This window comes from Eleutherodactylus coqui, chromosome 5 (assembly GCF_035609145.1).
Source record: "Eleutherodactylus coqui strain aEleCoq1 chromosome 5, aEleCoq1.hap1, whole genome shotgun sequence".
NCBI classification, from domain to species: domain Eukaryota; kingdom Metazoa; phylum Chordata; class Amphibia; order Anura; family Eleutherodactylidae; genus Eleutherodactylus; species Eleutherodactylus coqui.
Genome location: NC_089841.1, coordinates 216,142,580 through 216,164,735, shown reverse-complemented (window position 1 = coordinate 216,164,735; position 22,156 = coordinate 216,142,580). Strand labels below are relative to the sequence as shown.

The window sequence follows — 22,156 nt, the reverse complement described above, 5'->3', positions numbered from 1 at the left end:
AAAAGGAGATCCAACACACTATTAGGTGGGTGACTATAATCAAATGGGCATTTAGTGTATATGTCTACATGATTATGGACAGCAAACAAGCTGTCATGTTCGTCCTGGACTGCCAACAAAAACAGGGTATGGGGGGCAGTCAAGACGGACGCAGGAACTAGCTTGTACAGGTAGCTAGATGCAGAACGGACAGGGAGCACCTCTGCAGGAAGGTGAAGGCCTGTATATCTCGACCGTGCCACATAAATGCAAAATAAACTAAGGGAAATCCTTTCCCTGCAAACTCCTACCCCGGGAGGGAGCCCTGCTTACTTGGCTGGCCGATCACTTCCGACAGGTGCGGACCCACACTCATATCTGGGCCATTACAAATCCCTACCAGGGAGCCCTGAACACAGGAGGTAGAGTGCACAGAAATAAACAGAACAAGTACAAACAAACAATAGACACAAACAGGGAACAAACCCAAGCATCAGAGCCAGATACACAGCAGCTCTGAGTAGGAGGACTGCTCAGGGATCACTGGAAATTAATCAGCAACTCCCAGTCAGCAAGAGCTGGATCTTATAGGGAGGAGGGAGAAACCGATTGGCTGACAGAAATGTCAATCACCAGCTACACCTCTCAGACACTAGCAGGACTAATTACCCTAGACTAGAAAGCACAGGAGCTGTTAACCCTGGCTAGTCTGGATAGAACCTACAGAAACTAGGTGTGCTGGCAAATAATTAACCGTGTGCTGACTGAGACGTGATACTATCCTCCCTCAAAAAAAGGGGGGCTCTGGACACTTAGGGCAGAAAAAAAATATATGGGTCAACTCCTCCAATGGACGAAAACGTCTTATGGGACTTATCCATACGGGCCTGAAATAAATGCAAAACTGTCACAATAAGGAGCAAAAACAAACTTAAGACACCTTGAACAGAACTATTGTGCCTTACACAATCGACACGCCACGCTAAACATTGTAAAAAGCGCCTGTGTGAGAGTGACCTTACTTCCCTCTGTTTATCCCTTCTTCTTTGCAAAGTTGCTTCACTTTCCAATTTTGATACATTAGAGAAAAAAAATGGTTGCAATTAGTTTGAAAATTGTGAGGAGTCACAAGATAAGGTTTCATTATGTCAACATTTTGGGCTTATGTAACCCCTTAGTGACGGCGCCATCGACTTTCTACATCCTGCTGTTGCAGGACGTATATGGAGGGACATAGCGCCGCTATCTCCCTCCATATAGCGCGGGCGTCAGCTGTTTATTACAGCTGACACCCGCGGGCAATAGCCGAATGGCCGATCGCGGCTATTAACCCTTTAAATCCCCCAAACGATGTTCGGGGGTCCCGTACGCCCCCCCCCCCGCATGGTGAGATCGGGGGAGCCGTGCAGGTGTCATGGCAGCTGGGGGCCTTTAGAAAGGCCCCAGGGCTGCCTTAGATAGACTGCCTGTAAAAAAGCAGTATGACGTAATCCTATAGCATTACGTCATACTGCAGGAGCGATCAAAGCATCGCATGCTAAAGTCCACCTGAGGACTGAAAGAAAGTGTAAAAAAAAGAACAATAAAGTTTTAGTTATTATAAAAAAAAAAAAGGAATAAAAGTTCAAAAAACCCCCCTTTTGCCATATTTGCAATAAAAAAATCAAAACAATAAACCAAAAATACGTGTTTGGTATCGCTGCGTCCATAAAAGTCCGATCTATCAAAGTAATGTATGATTTACCCCGCACCGTGAACATGGTCCAAAAAAAAATAAAATAAAGAATGCCCGAAATGCACTTTTTTTGGTCACCCTATCTCAGAGAAAAAATGTAATAAATGGCGATCAAAAAGTCAACTGTTTGCGAAAATGACACCAATGGAAACATCAGGACATACCGCACAAAATGAGCCTTCACACCTACTTTGCTAAAAAAATAAAAAAGTTATTGTGCGCAGAAAATGGACACAGAAAATAATTTTTAAAAATTAAATATCTTAAAAAAAAAATACAAGTACTACAGCAAAAAAATTCTATATAAGTTTGGTATCGTAGTAATCATACTGACCCATAGAATAAAAATATCAGGTCGTTTTTGTTGCAGTTTGTGCGCCGGCGCGTAGAAATAGGATGCACCGAAAGATGGTGGAAAGTCGTTTTTTTTTTTCCATTTCTCTCCGCTTAGAATTTTTAAAAAGTTTTTCAGTAAACTATATGGTACAATAAATAGCACCATTTCAAAATACAACTCATCCTGCAAATAAACAAGCCCTCATACAGCGATGGCGATGGATAAATAAAGGAACTACGATTTTTTAAAAGGGAGTAGGAAAAAACAAAAATGGAAAAAAGCAAAAAAGCTCCGTCACTAAGGGGTTTAGGAGAAACTGTCATCAAATTTTTAGTGTTCCAATTTATGTCATGTTGCTGTAGTGCTTGTAAACAGCATCCAAAACATGGCCTTATTAAAATGGACCATTACACACTCTGCCAGAAAAATAAAGTTTAACCCATTAAGGCTCAAGCACCATAAATGTACAGCACTTGATCCTGGGCTTTAAATCAGGCAGATAGCAAAATTACGGCGCGGTTGGGTCCTCAGGACAAAATTACGGCAGGAGAAGGTCGGGTCCTCAGCTGTTAGTCACAGCCCAGGACCCTGAGGAATAGGCAGAAGCAGGTAAAAACTGCTTCTGCCTTCTTGCTTCCAGGCTACATAGAGCACAATGAGCACTATAAGTCGGCTGTCCACGGGCGTTGCGAAGTCCCGCGGCAGATCTCCGCCGCGGGAGCCGCTCCCAAGGAACAGGAGCCGCCAATGAATCTCCACTGGTCAGCCCTATCTGATAGATAGGCTGGCCGTGGAGAATCGGGGCAATTCGCAGCATGCAGCAAATTGCCCGCCGCTCGTGGACAGGGGCCAACACTTTCCATAGCAATGCTATGGAAAGCATCGGCTGGCGTGATTCGCTGGCGGTTTACCGCCGGCGAATACACGTCTGTGGACAGGGGGCCTTACTTCCGCTATTCCGTCCAGTGGTCACATGACCATCAGGTGCCCCCTGCCAAAACAGAGTTGCAGGGTCCTAGCAGATTCAAATCAGCTCTGTTAGTGACTACTGTTAACCAAACCAATGCTAACCAGAACTGTTGCCATATGTGCCCTGTAATCCGAGACTATACAAATTATATATCAAAATGTCAAAGAAGATGAAGAACCCATTGCTGTACTTTATTTAAGAGTAAAAATAAGCAACTATAGATAAAAAGATAATTGTTTTTTTTTTTAGCATTTAACCGCTAATAAAACGGAAAAAAAAATGAAAAGAAAAGTTAGCAAAAAGATTTTAAAAAATAATCCTGTATGGTAGCTGAAGAAAAAAAAACAGGGCAGTTACCACATGGGTAAAATCTCAAAAAGTATCAAAAACTTTAGGACTTAAAACACCTTGGTCCTTAAGAGGTTAAAATCAGTAATTGCATACTGGAGTCACCGAGTCGGTGTTGGAGCCATGCAGAGTCACAGAGTCATAACTGTTATCATGCCGATCCTTCTTGATTGATGCATGGGCTGTAAATTCAACATCACTGGAGTTGATATTGCTTTCTGCAGTTACACTTGTATGATAGGCCCGCACCCTGCGGCACTGCGCTGTGTGCTATGTGACAGGACTTGATCCCCTTGAACAAATGTTAGAACACACAAAACAGCATCCAGTTACACAGCCAAAGGACAACAATTCTCAGCTTCTTTTTTTCACCGGGCTATTTTTGGCGGAGGCTTCTGTTGATTGCAAAGGTTTAGCCCTCCCTGTGTTTTGGCAGCCCCCTGTCCTTGTTCAAAGACTTCCATTTGTTATGCATTGTACAGGCACATGAGTCATGAGAGGGAGGGAGAGTGACCTGTGGGATAAGGCAGGAGCTGTATTGGGGTTGCAGTAGTGCTCAGCAGCTCACTGCATGGTGCCTCTGTCCTGCTACATAGTGATACTACTGGGACACTGACTGCTACATTCACTTGCAACATTTCCCTGCAGGAATAGACACTGACAGGAGGAAACACTTGTCAGCTTGGAAGACTGAGATTTCCAGGACTATCAGGAGTTCAGAGGAAATAAGTTACCGCAGTGGAATCTCAGCCAGGGAGGAGCTCATCGCCCCCCTTCTCTTGGGATCCCCCTTTTATTCTGACATTCTGCTTGTTTTCTTCATTTGAAGTGAAGAATTTAGGGAACATTGGAAGGGAGACGAGAATGGAGGTGAACCCTATTCCTGTTGTTACAGTGCAGACTGTCCCCTATGATGATCAGAAACCCGGGAGCAATGGATTTAGGAAGCCAACAGCTGTGTTTGAAAGCAAGAGGAACTATCTGCAGAACTTTATCCAAAGTGTGCTGTCTTCTATAGATCTGCGGGACCGCCAGGGATGTACTATGGTGGTGGGCAGTGATGGCAGGTACTTCAGCAAGACAGCCACTGAGGTCATTGTACAGATGGCAGCTGCCAATGGGGTAAGAGAGGCTTCCTTATTGTAATTCATTTACAGCATGTAGAATCGTATAAAAAGTAGTTCTTTTCATACCTGAATTTCATAGTCACAAGTTTATATATTTCTTCTCACACAGGTGCCCTTGAACAAGTGAAGTCACGTACTGTCATATCCCTATGGCACCATAAACTAAGTGCCCTTTTACACAGGCCGATAACTCATTCAGATTCCCGCATCCAGTGAGAATTAGAACAATATCGTTCAGTGTGAATATGTGCCATGACGGAACGATGAATGAGAATTCGTTTGCTTCTCATTCATCATTCAATTTCTACATGCAGAAAACTGAACGACGGATCAATCCGTCTAAAGAGGCAGTCGTCCACTTATGAATGACTGCCTGCTTCCTGTGAATAGAGGCGAATGGGGCAGAATGATCCATTCAATAGCAAAGAATGTTCGTATGTAAAAGCACAGGATTAATGATCACTGGGGCAAAAAGATAAGTCATGCCGTGAAAAAGGACCTTAAGTTATGACGTTGTTAGGGTACATGATAGGGAGCCGGGTAATGTATTTTCTTATACTCACCTGCTCCCTGGTTCCCGCTGTGTCCACACCTGAAGATCTCGCACCACATGGAAATCTGACCTTCTTTTAGATTGCTGTGTGCGCACTCTCCCATAGACTTAGTCTATAGACTATGACTAGGGGTGCTTTTACATGGGACGATTTGTTGGACGCAGATGCCCGCCAAGTCGTCCCAGTGCTGATTGTTCGTGTGCTTTTACACAGGAACGGTTATCGCTAGTGAAAGGAGCCAGAGCAGACCGGGGATCGCTCCGGCCTGCCTGCCTACATTCACAGTACGCAGGTGGTCGTTATAGATGAATAATGCCTTATTTACTGTGCCCATCCGTCATTCAGTTTTTATGCATGCAGAAAGAGAATGACAAACAAATTTATGCATTTAGGCCTTCTGTCAACCGGCGAATTTTCACTGCGTTCTCCGCGGCAATAATTGGGTCGCGGGGAACGCAGTGAACGCTTTCCATAGACTTACTGTGGAAAGTGCAACCCCGCTGTCCATGAGCGGAGAATCATAGCGAGATTGAAATCGCAGCATGCTGCGAATTGCCGTGATTCTCGGCAGTGAATCCATCTGTCAGATAGGCTTAGCTCGGAGAGCTGTCAGCTCTCCCCTGTTACCCGGCGGAGGCTCCTGCGGTGGTTGTCTGCCGTGGGAAATCGCTACCCCCGTGGACAGGAGCCCTTAGACTGAACGATAATCATTCAGGGTCTCGATGACTGCGGGAATCTAAACAATTTCTCAGCATGCAGAAAAGCGCCCTTCCTGATGGTGCTTCAGGGAGGATCCCTTTAATGGGGTTTTCCAGAGAAGTAGAATTGATGATATATCCTCTACAGTCCTACTAGTGGGTTTTCTGTTCCTTCTCCCACGCTTGCTCTATATGGCGTTTGCATGGTTTTATCTTGTTGTAACCTTCCTGTTGGGATTCAACCAAATGTTTATTTGTTATTTGTTTCTTCTTTTTGCTTGTATATTCTATGATATTGGCTTATTGTATTTATTATATATATTTACCAACTTTGCACTGTTGGAGCATTTCTGCTTTACAATGGCAAAGGAGGGGTATGGATCGGCAACATGTATGATTGTATCTAATCTGTTCTTTCTATTTTAAGCGTTTTTAATCTCTTTTGTCTGTGGGGTATAACTGTATTAATGGAGGTATATATTTAAACTTATTCATGGTTTCCGGTGAGCCGTTACATTTTTGCAAGCACTCTTCTTCTTTCAATAGTGCGTTGATATTTATTCTTGCATTGTTTCTTGTGCACCTCCTACTTTAAGTGATAGTTAGGTTGTGGCTATTTATTGCAGAAATTTTTGCAACTGTCCCATTCATCTGAATATATGTCCAGTTTATTATAGGAGTAAGGTCACCTGTACTGCCTAGCATAATAAGATGTACAGGTAATTAGTGGCTTTGACTTAGTGTGGCTTCACATGGGAGTATGCTCAATTGCGCATGCATCAACATATTTAGCATATTTAGCCTGCAATGTTACGCACGTATTTCTTGACACACATAGTACACAGCATGTATGAAAAACCCATGTAACCTTTATGCACCAGACTGTGATAATAAAGGACATGCTGCATTTTTTTTCATGCATGTCCCAATGTAAATCAATGGGCTTTTAGCACTGCATGTTATAAAAATACATGCGGAATACGCAGACTAAATACACTCGACTGAGTGAGCCCTTAGTGTTACCTCCCTGCAGTAGTCAGCAGTGCTGACAACTGAGCCACCATGCTACTTCCTCCTTCTCTCGAGGAAGAGAAGACCGAGAAGAACGAAAATAATAAACACAAAGAGAACTTATAACCTCTATGCAGATGTTGTCCATATTCAGGCAAGAATCTAGAACCCCAGACAGTGCTAGACACTGAACTACCAAGCTTCCTCCTTATTCCTTCCCCTGCTTCTTCTTCTCCAGAGGAGGAGAAGGAGAAGAAGATCTTCTTACCCGCCTCCTCCTTTCCCTGTAGAAGGAGAAGAAAGAAGAACAAACATGGTTGCTCAGTCACTAGCACTGTTGCCTTGAAGTGCTGGGGTCCCAAGTTTATATCTATTCAAGGACAACATCTGCACGGAATTTGTATGTTCTCTTTCTGTTTCTCCTCCTATAGAAAAGGAAGACCAAGCATGATTGCTCAGTTGGCACTGCTGCAACATCTGGATGGAGTTTTTCTAAGTCTACTGAGACATACTCAGACCTCTTTATATATGAAACAATTTTCTGTTGATTTTCGCTTAAAGGAGATGTCCCGCGCCGAAACGGGTTTTTTTTTTTTTAAACCCCCCCCCCCGTTCGGCGCGAGACAACCCCGATGCAGGGGTTAAAAAAACCACCCGCACAGCGCTTACCTGAATCCCGGCGGTCCGGTGACTTCAATACTTACCGCTGAAGATGGCCGCCGGGATCCTCTATCTTCGTGGACCGCAGCTCTTCTGTGCGGTCCACTGCCGATTCCAGCCTCCTGATTGGCTGGAATCGGCACGTGACGGGGCGGAGCTACACGGAGCTACACGGAGCCCCATAGAGAACAGCAGAAGACCCGGACTGCGCAAGCGCGGCTAATTTGGCCATCGGAGGCCAAAAATTAGTCGGCACCATGGAGACCAGGACGCTAGCAACGGAGCAGGTAAGTAAAAAACTTTTTATAACTTCTGTATGGCTCATAATTAATGCACAATGTATATTACAAAGTGCATTATTATGGCCATACAGAAGTGTATAGACCCACTTGCTGCCTCGGGACATCTCCTTTAAAATCGGGTTGGGATGACCCAATCCGATTTTACAAAAATTGGCTCGATTCTATTGCCCAACCGATCACAATGAGCAACACTAGTAACAGTGCCAAACCTGCATGTTCCAGTGAAGCTCCAGGTATCCCTGATATGTAATACCCGCACCCCAGCTGACCTTACTTTAAACATGAGAAGATGGCCACTGATTCCATAGTGTGAATAGTCAGTTATGTAACCTCAACATTGTCTCATAGCACATAGGAGGTCCTACATAAATCATACAAGTGATATATCAACATGGGCCAAGCTGCTCTGGTGCTGATAAGAACAGTCTCCGGACCGTCTAAGATAGCGACATTTACACTGATAAGGGTTCAGTCACACAAGTCTATTCAAGTTCAGTCCCTGACATATGCAGCGTCTTTACTGAATGCATATTTGGTGCATATGTGGTTTTTGCTTGTATATTCATTGCATTTTCTTCATGTGTGCAAAAACATACAAGATCTAATTGATGTCACCATGTTTTTCACAAATGTTTGCTGACAACATGCATGAAACGTAGTGACTATGCATGCAACTGCGTATATGCTGCATTTTTAACAATTCCATAGGCTTTAATGGGTAATTAAGGTCTATGATGTGGACCAAAATAGGGCATATTGTGACTTTTTTATAACCCAAGACAAAACAATAGAATTTAGGGCTTATTCCGACTTGCGTATATCGGCCAGGTTTTCACGCCCGGACGATATACGCTGTCCCTCTCTGCAGGGGGAGGAGGCAGGCTGGGTCAAGAGCAGTGCACTGAGCTCCTGCCCCTTGCCTCTGTTTGCAATGGGAAGGGTGGGTCCGGAGCTAAGTTCTGCCCCTGTCCCGCCCCTCCCATTGCAACTAGTGGCGAGGGGCGGAGAGGGGGCGGGAGCGCTGATGCGCCCGTGTGACTAAGCCCTGAGGCTGTTTGTATTATGTGTGTAAAAAATACATGCGGAATATAGACCAAAAGTACGGCCGTGTGAATGAGGCTTTACAGTGATACGTCTGCTGTATGTATCTGTGCAGAAACTTGCATTTTATTAGTAGGAGCCATACAGAGCTTAGCTGTCAATCATTGGCTGAAGGACAGGGTGGGTGTGGCTAACATGGGGCTCATGAAAATCAAGAATTAGTCCTCTGTGTCTGGCTGCTACTAATAAAATGCAATTCCCTCCCAAACCGTCTGAACAGATACATATAGCCGACATAGCACGGTAATCAGTGGCCTGTCATTATGTGCAGTAAGAGAGCTGCAAAAACACAGTGACAAATTCTCAAGTGCAAAGCAAATTGTAATGAAGTATCTACATGTGTCAATGAGCAAAAGATGAGGACTCACCAAGTTTAACAGGAGCAGACTGTTAGCTATTCATCCCTTTATCTACCCCCAGAATACCAACAAAGGAGGTTCTACACTAGACCACCAAACTTAGTGACCCCTCCACTTTCTTAGGCTGGATTCACATGGGCGTATATCGGCCAGGTTTTCACGCCCGGCCAATATATACTGCCCCTCTGATGCATTGGTTTACAATGCATCAGTGCACATGGGCGCATTTCCGTGGTGGAAAAGCGACCAGTGACCAAGATTTTACACATTTCGGCCTGGCGCTTTTACACCGCCGGCAGCTGCATAGACTCTTATGGGAGCCTATGACAGCGGCCGGAGAAGAGAGGTGGGAGAGAGTTTAACAGCGTAACTGCTAAACTCCCACCCCCTTCCCCGCTCCTGTCCGCCCCTTGACCGCAGCATAACTTATAAACTACCACCCCCTTCCCTGCTCCTCTCCGCCCCTTGACGGCTGTTTGCAATAGAAGGGGTCAGGACAGGGGCGGAGCTAAGTTCTGACCCGTTCCCTTCCATTGCTGGCTGTGACAAGGGGCGGAAACATGAATGAGTTGTGAATTATGATATAGTTTACAACTGACATATTAGGCTGGTCTCACACGACCGGGTTTGAATTGCGGAATCCGTGATTGTCACCTGCAGAAACGTTCTGTGGTATTCCGCATTCATTCAAAAATTAAAAACATTTGCATGTACGCTCTTGTAGGCGGACAGCGATTGCGATTTCCGCTCATGGAAATAAAATCGCAGCATGTTCCTTTTTCATGTGGATTCGCTCGGATGGCTTTCATTGGGGATGCGTCACGGGTACGCACGTGCTTGCCTAGCAACGGCGCGGGCTTAAGATTGAAAAAAAAATCTGTACTGCGCAGGACTTACAGCGAGTGTCCACGGCCATCCGCAATACAAAATTAATAGTTACACGGGGACGCCTGAATCCGACCCGTCCGCGTGAGACCGGCCTTACTGTATCATTAACACTAAATTAACTCTTCATTATTAGTTTATTAACCTGCTCGTCCGTGTAGGTGGCCTGAGAGTGCAAATGGCTTCCTACTGAAAGTAAAACTTCAGCCCATTTTCCAATATGGCGCATGTGGATTTAGTCTTTCTAAAATCATACAGCTCTAGGATAACCTGCAAAACTGCTATTTAATGTATTTACCTAAATTATGTTTTTGTGCTGAAGAATCACAGCGATGTGCTGGTGACTGCCTGCTGTCAAATGATGAACGGGAAGCTCTAGGATGGCAAAGCAAGGGAGGAGGAGGGGAATGAGTCATCCTGCTCAAGGAACTGTATGAGAGTAGAGAGATCTCCACTGCGATTTACTTACACGCACACTGCTCACTCTTGCTGTACACTCCTGCATGATGATGTTATGTCTGTGTACAGACAAAGATTTGTAGTTCTCTGTGCCCCCTGTATACAGAACACAGCACAGCAGGCAGGCTCCTTCCACCAGTTTTGAGAGGATACAGAACTAGTTGTACACCCTGCAGCAGGGAAAATAGGGAAAATACAGGATGCAAGTCATAAAATGGCCAGAAATTGTGTTTTTCCTCATGTGCACACACATGGAAGCTTATTCTGAAAAGAAGGGCGTAGAGACAGCCTGAGGGGATTGTACTAACTTTAGCGTTGTCAACAGTGGTGGCTACTCCAACAAAGATGGCTACTCATGCAGTAAGAGGATTGCAATAGACCTCTGTACGGTGAGGGTGATTGTCAGATCGTGACGCCAGTACCTTTGAGGGTTTACTCGTATTTGTAGTGAAGAAATAACAAAACAAGTCCACATTGTTTTAGGGGTAAACCGAAGCTACACAGTTTACTCAATGCTTGGAAGAAGGTAAATAGCAGTTCGCACTTTGTGGATTTCAGAACAGCATCAACTACAACAGTTTTCCGTTGGTGAAAATAGCACACCGTACATCCTTTACTCTCTCTCGGCTAGGGAGGATAACCCACCTGTCTCAGTTATCTGGGGGTTGTTCCGGACGGTTATTTGTAGAAGTATGGAGAGGCTGGTGCAGGGTTGACTGCACCCCCTCTGTCTCCTAATTATGCAGGGGCAACTTACACTCCCTGTTGGGAAGTCCTCCTTTCTGTTTCCTACTCCTCACTGTGGCTTGATCCTGGTCACTTTACTTCAACTCCTGACCTCCGGTTACTTCTAGTTTGCTGCAACTCCACACACTGCTTCCTCTCTCCTCCACCTCCAATGACTAATTCCCCCACTTCCTGTCATTTCCTGCACTTTCTCTCCCTCTGCTGACTCACTTCCTCTTCCACCCTGCTTACTTTCCTGGGCGTGACTTATCTCCTCCCACTCCACCAATCTGGGAATTTAGCAGCAAGCAGCCTAGCAGAAGCGAGCAGTTGCCAGGCAGACTAGCTTTAGCCCGATGTTCAGAGAAAGACAGTGTCTTTCTCCTGCAGGATGCCCCCTATATCTCCCTAGGTGCTCATAGTGAGGTATGTAGGACTTGTTATTCTTTGACTACGCTGTAGGACCCTCCGGGTCACTACAAATGGTGGTAATTCCAGGAGTTGTTCCATCAGAACAGCCCCTCTCCACACTATTAAGGCATTTGAACATCGTAGAGAGGTTCCTTCGCTTAGGACCCGGGGAGTTTCTTCCAGACCAGAAAACTTATTTTTAAGCAGTGGCTCTCTCGAGCTATTCATGTACAGTATGATATCTGAATGGCCACCTTATAGCACATTACATTTTCGCCTGCAGGGCAGAATCTTTCCCCTACAGAATCAACTGTTTGTCAGGGATCTCAAAATCTGGATCACCACATTGGCTTTCAGATTAATGGGGCTGTCTCTCATGACCCAAACCCTTTTAGTGAAATATCTTATGTAGTTCATTTTTCAACATAATTGCCTTCTCTGCTGCTACTGTAGTCTAGGGGCCCTTTTACACGGGCCGTTAAATAGTTCAGATTTCTGCATCCAGCGGGAATTTGAACAAATCGTTCAGTGTAAATTCACACCCCGGCTGAATGACAAATAAGAATTTGCTTCTCGTTCATCGTTCAGTTTCTGCATGCAAAAAACTGTATAATGGATTGGCCGTATAAACAGGCAGTCATTCATCTATGAACAACTGCCTGTTGACTGTGAATGGAGGCGGGCTGGAAAGATCCCCGTCCGCCCCACCTCCATTCATTAGCAATGATTGCTCCTGTGTAAAAGCATAAGAATGAGTATTGCTGGGACGACCTGTCAGGCATCTGCGCCCGACAGGTCATTCTGTGTAAAAGGGCCCTAAGTGGTAGTCTAAGGAAATAAATCCTGCAGATATTGTCCTCCATCATCATAGACTACATACATGAGATAAGACGCTGTGTCCTCAGCTCTACACAAACATGGGAATCAGGCAGTACTAAAAGCAGGATGCTTCAATATTTCCCAGACCCAAATTCCCTAGGGATTCCAGTGTCACAAGCAGGGAATTGTCTCTATTGAATTGTTCACACCATTTCCGCACATATTGCACTGCCATAACAGCAGGGATATAGTACCAATTCCTTGGTGCCCTTCTTCCTCAAATACAAAATTTACATCTTTTTAGGTCCGCTCACAGCATGGTCACCATTGCTAAACTGGCTGTATTAAAGGGGTTGTCCAGTTGCAACACGGTGCTGGAATGGGGCACCTGGTGAGTATAAAGCACAGCTCCCATGCCCCCCGTTTCATCACCTCTGAGCTCCATAATGTAGCTTTGTGTGGCACAAAAACGATGCCAGTGCCCCTTTAAGGTAACAGCAGTCTGAATTCCTTTCATACTGTTAGGGCATATTCACATGGGCGTATTTTCTGTCCTTATTACCTCCATATTTTTTACAGACGTAATACGGACAGCATAAACTTCATTGATATGTGTTTGGGTATTCAGATGTGCAAGTTGCTTTGCATTGCCATAGATGATTGGGCTGTATGAGGGCTCCTTTTTTATGGAGTGAGTTTTTTATTTGATCCATTTTGGGAAACATATGTTGTTCTGATCACTTGTTCAAATTTGTTGGAATAACAAAAAAAACCTGCAACTCTGGCAGCCTACACTTTCTTACTTGCGATCATTCGGCACTGTGAAGGGTGCCAATGGGGTGTGGGCAGCAGGTCCCACCCTTCCCACTGACTGTTTAGACACAAGGTCAGCTTTGAATGCAGCCTTTAAATAGTTAACTGGCACGATCAGAGCTAACTTTGATTGTGCCTGATAGCCGCTGGGTATTGAGCGGACTCAGCCCGCTGTATACGCCCTTCATGACTGTATAACGTATTTACATTATGCGGTCGGGAAGGGATTAAGAAAAAAGTGAAGCATTTACTAGAAAAGTTGATCATTTCAAAAAGTGGGGGCCTATAGTGTTCTGTATGGCAGAGAGTTCCCATCAGGCAAATGAAAAGTATCATTTTTTTTAATGATTATGCATTTTTGTGGTGTGGAAACAGATTCAGAGAAAAAGAATAAGGTTCGTTCGCATCGGCGTCAGCGGTTCTGTTCGGAACCACAGTCGCTAATTTCGGCTAGAAAACAGGAAGAAACAGACCAGCAAGCTGCGCTATTTCATCCTGTAAACTCTGGCAAAATGACGGAAATTAAACAGACCCTCATTAAAGTCAATGGTGGGCCATTCTGCGCCATTTTGTTCTGTCATAAGATGACACCGTCCAACCACAGGGGTCGTTTTTGTGCATAAAAATGGAATTCCTTAATGCTGTGAATGAGCCCCAAGACCTCCTTCACATGACCTTATGCATTTTTACGTTCACCTCTATGCGTCATACAATCGCACAAATGAAAATTTGACCCGATTGAGTCCAGATCTTTATTCGCGTATTTCATGCCAGTCACACGGGGAGCTGCTGTGTATAGGCAAAAAAAGTATGCTAAAGTGGTGAAAAACAACGATCAGACTAAAATGCTCTGAATGACCATTGATGCTTAATTAGAGACGGCTGTCTTCTTTTCCCAGCTCTGTACACAGCGTAACTCCCCCCCCCCTCCATGTTTTCCGGCTTCCATAGAAGTCTATGGGAGCTTGCTGCGTATCACGTGAAAAGATAGGGCAAGACCTAGCTTTTCACGTGGCGTATAAAACCGGCGATCGAGAACGGTTGTGTATGTGCTACTTTAACCGGTGCGATTATTTTACACAACAAAAAATCGTTCATCTGAATGAAGTAAATGAAATCCGATGTATCGCATGGTCGCGTTTTTTTCACATTATTTTTCATGCGGCTAAATACCTGTGTCTGAATGTGCCCTTAGTCTGTTCCTGATCAGTATAGTCAGTATGGTGATGTGCAACCTAAGTCATTTTAACTTCTTTGTGGTGCATTTACACAGGCGATTTTCCCGCACGATTTCCGCGCATTGCGAGATGATTTCAATGGGTTCACTCACATGTGCTTTTTTTTCTTGTGCATTTTGGTTGCACAAAAAAACCTGTTGCATGTCCAATTTTGCTTGGCCATTGAAATCAAAGGGAGGATGCTTGCATGTTTTAGCATGCGCAAATATGCAGGGCATGTGTAGTGGCCCAGAGTTAACGGGGCCCCTCCGTAAGTATGAATGTGTTTGTCCTGTGCAATTGTATTGTCAGTGTCTTCAATGTGTTAATTTGATGTGTATTGCACCTCTGCAGCACTGAATGGGTTAGTGTCTGGGTTATGTCTGGGAAATGTATCTTGTTGTGTGTCTTGTTAAAAAAAAAACACAGAAAATGTCCTAGACTACAAAAAAAAAAGGGAATAAAACAGTGCTCACCTCCTCAGACTCCCCTGACCAGTGCAGACACTCTGGTAGCTGCCTGCTGGTCTTTGCTTACAGGTTGCCACTGCTGATGTACTATAACATTACATGAACCCTGCAGCTGATCACTGGTCTCAGCGGTAATGTATTCACCGGCATCACCGCACAGCAGGCTGGAGTTGTTTCTATTTAAGTACAATTTTCTGCTGCTTTTTTTAACTAATGGGCAACAACTTTACCTGGCAGCAACAGAACTCAAAGAGCTGTGCCCCACATGCCAAGCAATACTGTATATATATTATTTTTTTGGTGGGGGGGGGGGGGGGGGTTGGGCACACCCCTGACTACAAGAGTCAGTCTTGGAGCCCCGACTGCGAAATACAGAGGGAGATAGAATCCAAGTTCACAGTACAGATATGGGTATAGCAGGGCGATCACATAAGGAATTACGAGTAATGGGAGATCGGGCAGTGCGCCCACGGGAGACATTCCCTGTCCAGCAGGGACTATGGAAGAAATTTATTAATGCTACTATAGGGTGAACAATTTTCTATCATTTATAACTAACTTCACCCTCCAGCACCTCTGCATAGAGCGAGGCCCCCTATTTGCTATACCCCATAACAACTGCTATGCCTGTAAACATATAAAGGTAGCCTGCTTTCTCCAGAAGCCATATATGTTTTATTCTCTTATATTTGTATAACATGGGTGTCACCTATTTGGTTTGCCACTTGGTCCTTCCATTAGCAAATACTTGTTCTGATAATATCCATTGTTAAATATACAAATACTGATCTGGAACACGTTTCTTTATTCCGTGGATCAGTAGTTACAGAAATACCAAACTTATATAGTTTTTATGTTGTACTTCTTCCCGTCAATGGAGCTGTGTGAGGGCTTATTTTATTGGTATCATGATACGGTACAAACGACCTTTTGATCACTTTTTGTTCATTTTTTTCTTGGAGATGGGGGTGACCAAGAAAAGCGCAATTCTGGTATTTCGCATTTTTGTCTGATGGCATTCAATGTGTAGGATAAATAATGGGATCTTAATAAATTGGACTTTTACAGTTCCATAGGGGACTTGAATTAATGATTATTTGATCGTATGTACGAAAGGTTACTGAGGTCAAATGCTTTAACTACAGGTACCTTATACCATGTTACATATTAGCATGTAAGACTTACCCGTTGTATGACACGTTGGTATGTTGGTGTCGGAATGTGTAACAATGAGCTTACAAGTATAAAACATAGTATATAGCAGTGGTGGCGAACCTATGGCATGCATACCAGAGGCGGCATGCACAGCCCTCCCTGCTGGCACGTGCCACCATCAGCCGCTCACTACTTGTGAATACCGGCAGGGGCCGCGGCTTCTCTGCCGGCATTCACTCAGCTGCGCTGCTAGCAGCGCTGATCCAAGCGCACACTGTGATGTCAGTGTGAATCCGGGATCCTCCTCCCCCGACGTCTCCTACTACTTAGTTCCACGAGAGCAGGGGGAGGAGGCATCCGGCAGCACACTGACGTCACAGTGTGCACCAGCATCAGTGCTAGCAGCAACGCTAAGCAGAGGAGGAGAGGGTAAGTATATGGGTCTCGGGGAAGGTGGGTGGAGGGTGTTGCTGTCACACTGGGGGCCACTGGGGGGGTGTTGCTGTCACACTGGGGGGCTGCTGGGGGGGGGTGTCGCTGTCACACTGGGGGCCGCTGGAGGGGGGGCATTATTACCACTGGGGTATGTTTACATGTTGTAGAAATTGGCACGGAAGCTTCAAAATAGACAGGGTGCAGATTTTGACTGCTTTTTGGATGCGGAAATGCTGCAGAAGTTTCCACAGAAATCTCCACTGAGGACATTCTGCAGTATTTCCGCATCCAAAAAGCAGTCAAAATCTGCACCCTGTCTATTTTGAAGCGGCCCTGTCCTTTTTAAAACGATGGGGGTAAAATCATATGTCGTGATAAGCCCCGCCCCCTGACATGTTGGCACTTTACCATAAATAAGTGGGTTTTGGGTTGCAGTTTGGGCATGCGGTCTCTACAAGGTTCGCCATCACTGCCCTAGGTGGTTGTCTACCCCTCATCCCAGCCCTGGTACTTTTTCCCTTAAAGAGTACTTGCACTTTCACTTCGGAGCGCTCCTGCTCCGTCAGCCGTTTTTGACTCCTTCCCGCAGCTAAAGAAAGCCTCATGTAGCGCTATACGGGGCCATCTTCAGCTGTTGGAAGTAACCGAAAACATCCGAAGGAGTAGGAGTGCTCCGAAGTGAAAGTGCAGGTAATCCTTAAAACCTTGCATGCTGATATCTTTCCGTCTTTATGAACTCAATGCAATTTTCCCAGGGCAGAGCGCAATAATGACTCACAGACGCTGAAGGCAGAATGCAGCATTTGAAAGTAGAGATACTGGGATGAAGGCTTTCCAAGTGTCTCCTTATTACAGTATGTTTACTTGAGACCCTTGTGCTGCGTTTCTTTCCTTTATCCAGGCCTATTTAAGAGCTGGCACGTCTCGTTGACAGCTGTGCCTGAGAGGTGAATATTTGCCATACATGGCAGGCTTTGCACAACGTTCATAATTAAACGGAGGAACAAAGCTCATCATTTTCCCTGGTTTCTCTATTATTATACAGAGAGGGAAGGAACTGGTGGGTGTGTAGTGAAGTCCAGCGAAGTCTCCCAGGGATGCACGATGTTGAGTGGATGTGTACAGGGAACATTTCATTTGGCAGCTGCAGATATGTAACCACAACAATGCAGAGCCATAAAACAGCCCAAACCAGCTGTGCAACTGCAAGAACAACCATAGAAGGTTATAGCATGAATGTTCTCACTGATGCTGCTGCCACACTGATAACACTGGTGTTATATGTATCTGATTCAGTCTGTTGTGTTAGTAGTTAATGTGTTACATGGTCTGTTTTGCATAGGAGATAGGAAAATAGATACATTGTTTAGTTAATGTCTAGTAATTAGAGATGAGGGAGCATACTCGTCCGAGCTTGATGCTCCTTCGAGTATTAGGGTGCTCGAGATGCTCGTTACTCGAGACGAGCACCACGCGATACTCGTCTGGATTAAACGAGCACTGACCATTGAATTCAATGGAGCCGGCAATACAGCCGACTCCATTGAAAGCAATGGGCTGCCTGCGTATGCGGGATGAATTGTCGGGAAGGGCTTAAATATATAAGCCCTTCCCTGCAATTCATCTAGAAATGTGTAAAAATAAAAAATATATATATACTTACTTACCTTGTCCCGGCAGAACGATGTTAGCCCATTGAATTCAATGGAGCCGCAATACAGCCGACTCCATTGAAAGCAATGGGCTGCCGGCGATCGCGGGATGAATTGTCGGGAAAGGGTTAAATATATAAGCCCTTCCCTGCAATTCATCCAGAAATGTGTAAAAATAAAAAATATATATATACTCACCTGTTGCCGGCAGACGGAGTTCAGCGCAGCAGGCTGCAGTTCTCCTGAACTGCTCTGAACAGCTGTGAGTAGTATTCGGCAGCCGGGGATTTAAAATCCCCGCCTGCTGAATAAGATGCCTCTGATTGGTCACAGCCTGACCAATCAGAGGCCAGCCCTCACTCACACCCATTCATGAATTCATGAATGGGTGAGTGAGGGCTGCCTCTGATTGGCTCTCCTGCCCCTGAGCCAATCAGAGGCAGCCCTCACTCACCCATTCATGAATTCATGAATGGGTGTGAGTGAGGGCTGGCCTCTGATTGGTCAGGCTGTGACCAATCAGAGGCATCTTATTCAGCAGGCGGGGATTTTAAATCCCCGGCTGCTGAATACTACTCACAGCTGTTCAGAGCAGTTCAGGAGAACTGCAGCCTGCCGGCTGAACTCCGTCTGCCGGCACCAGGTGAGTATATATATATATTTTATTTTTACACATTTCTGGATGAATTGCAGGGAAGGGCTTATATATTTAACCCTTTCCCGACAATTCATCCCGCGATCGCCGGCAGCCCATTGCTTTCAATGGAGTCGGCTGTATTGACGGCTCCATTGAATTCAATGGGCTAACATCGCTCTGCCGGGACCAGGTAAGTATATATATATTTTTTTTATTTTTACACATTTCTGGATGAATTGCAGGGAAGGGCTTATATATTTAACCCCTTTCCGACAATTCATCCCGCGATCGCCGGCAGCCCATTGCTTTCAATGGAGTCGGCTGTATTGACGGCTCCATTGAATTCAATGGGCTAACATCGTTCTTCTCTGCCACAGCTGTTACAGCTGTGGCAGAGGAGAACGATCGTTATGCTGACAGTGGGGGGGGGGGGGGGTCTCACTCTTGCCGCTATTGTGGCTTAATAGTGGGACCTGGGAACTTGAGATACAGCCCAAAATGTAGCTCCTCGCCTGCCCTATTCGTTTCTGTGTCGTTTTCATCACTTTCTTGTGTTTTGCAGATTTTCACAAATGAAAACCTTAGCGAGCATCGGCGATATACAAAAATGCTCGAGTCACCCATTGACTTCAATGGGGTTCGTTACTCGAAACGAACTCTGGAGCATCACTGAAAGTTTGACTCGAGTAACGAGCACCCCAGCATTTTGGTGCTCGCTCATCTCTAATAGTAATATGTTTAGTTAATGTCTAATAGAATCTACACAACACCACCTATCATACTTAGGCTGCCTGCACATGGCAGAGCCGGTTCTGCATGAGAGATCTAGCTCTGCCAGCAGCGGCGCCCGCGCGTACCATGTGTCAGACATGCGCAGCACAGTTTTTTCTTTTCAAACTCCTGCTTTTCAGAGTAGAATCTGCAACCTTTCTACAACTGCATTGTGGAAGGGCCGCGGTTCGGATGGCTTCCATTGACTTCAATGGAAGTCGTCCGTTCGGAATCCACGGAAAAATGGAGCATGCTGCGATTTTTCCTACGCTTGCGGAAACAGCAAGTGGGCAGGAAGAATCGATTTCCCATAGCATGCTATGGGCGCTATTTACTACGGATCTGCGGTGTGGACGCCTGTTCCAGATTTTGCAGCAAATTTCTGTCAGTGGGCAGGAGCCCTTAGAGCCCTTTTACACATAATATTAATCATTCATTATAAATGCCGCCAGCGACTGAATGCCGAATGATAATTCATTTGTCGTTCAGCTTCTGCAGGTATAAAAATCAAACAACGATCAGTCTGTGAAGAACTGCCTGTTTATTGTGAATGGAGGCGGGCAGATAGAGCGACCATCGCCCCACTGAGCCTTCATTCACTGAGCGAAAGCATGGGAGTGATTATTGTTGGGACGCCAGTCGGGTGCTGAAATGCCTTAAAGTCTTCCCTTGTAAAAGGACCCTTAGGCCTCCTTCACACAAGTGCTTTTGCGCATGGTTTTGCGTGAAGAAATTTGCCCGCGGGAAACCGCAACCATTAACACCCATATGTTTCAATGGCTTCACGCACATTGGTCGATTTTCTGTGCACATTTTATGCCTGCATTTGTGCCCCTGTGCGCACAAAATTGCCTTCGTAAATGGCACAATTTTCATGGTGTTAATTACTAACACTGGTGACTAATTGGGCTGGCCCGCCTACTCATTAGACTGCCCTGCCTGTTCAAACATGGTCGTGTCCCACACCGAAGTGAACAGGGCCAGCAGCGCAGAAAAGGATACTTACCTGTGCAGGAACGCTCCTGAGAAGACGTGATTGGGTTCCATTCAGAGCACAATTACGTTACACTCGTGTGAAGGAGGCCTTAATAACAATCACCAAAGCATATCTCAGGTCTGAAAAATTGGGCCACGTATCAGGCAGACAGTCAGTCTCCTCGGGAGTTGCCCCAACAATACGCCACAGTTTTTTTTTTATATTCCCACGCAGAACCCGTCTACTGCTTCCTCTGGTTTTGAGTAAGGGCTTATTCACAGAAGCATATATCAGCCACCGTTTTCACGGACAGCCAATATACGCTACCATCTGAGCTGTGTTTTCCTTTCTCTCCCGCTCGCAGGCTTTCTGCCTCTCTCCTCCCCTCCGGCTGTTTGCAATGGGAGAGGTCAGAGCTTGTGCCAGCAATGGAAGGCGGAGAGAAAGGGCAAGACAGCTCAGATGGTAGCATATATCGGCTGGCCATGAACACGGCGGCCGATATACGCTCATGTAAATAAGCCCTTAGGCTTTCTGCAGAAGGGCGAAAATTCTGCGGCGGGATTTCCAGCAGAATTTCCGCCCGTGCCCGCTGCCATAGGATTGCATTACATAATGCAATCCTCTGTACACAGCCGCGATTTGTCCGTGAGAAAACACGCGTGGAAATCAAATTGCATCGTGCTATTTCTGTGCAAGCCTCACAGAGGCCAGCACAGAAACATCACTAGTGACGCGCCCGCTCCGCTCTGCGCATGTGCCGGACGGACGGCAGCCAGCACATAGAAGAGCGGAGGAGACGCAGGAGCAGGTGAGCCGCACTGGTCACTGCAGGGGTGTGGGTCGGATCCTGCTGCGAGAATTTCCACAGCTGGATCCGACCCGGCCATCTACAGGCGGCCTACGGCAAAGTTTTTCTTGCAACACTGGTTTCCAAGCTGTCTATTTGCACAGTTCCATTGAGCTTAAAGGGGTTTTCCACACAAAATAGTTGATAACCTATTCTCAGGATAGGTCATCAATGGTGGGCCGAAAATATATAAATTACCCAAAGCGTTGATAACACGGTGCTAACGCCTGGGCCTAAGCCTCTTTTGTACTTTGGGTTTGCTCCACCACACTCTTTTTGTCTGCCTTCACCTATCAATAGTTGATTGGCTGAAGACCCCTGACGATCAGCTGAGTCAGCACCGGGGTGCACAGGAATAGGAGCGGAAGCCAGTGCTTCAACCCCAGTGTAGTGGCCAGCAATTGTAACTGTAGGTGTGGCACTCATTAAACTCTATGGGAACGGCTGACCTTATCTAAACTAAATTCACAGACGTGACTACCACTAAAAACGTATTTTATTAAATATATTAAAAAACATAAACTGGGCACTACAAAGACAACACACAGCAACCAGGTACCTCCAGACACAGATTCGTTATAGGAGGATGAGAACCTGGAGTTATTTAATGCTTGATAAGCGATAAAGAGATGTTTTGTTCTCAAGATGCATGTTCTCAAGATAGGCAAGCCATAAAGCTAGTTTCCTAGTAGTTAGATT

At 45.5% G+C, this 22,156-nt stretch overlaps 1 protein-coding gene across 1 annotated transcript in view; it reads left to right on the top strand.

The window, feature by feature from the left end:
• Positions 1-3,843: 3,843 nt before the first annotated feature.
• The window catches only part of PGM5 (phosphoglucomutase 5), a 92,315-nt gene continuing 74,002 nt past the window's right edge, over positions 3,844-22,156 (top strand). Inside the window, exon 1 of the mRNA XM_066604200.1 lies at positions 3,844-4,491. Coding sequence (XP_066460297.1) covers positions 4,234-4,491 — 258 coding nt within the window. The 5' untranslated portion in view covers positions 3,844-4,233. The remainder of the gene's footprint in view (positions 4,492-22,156) is intronic.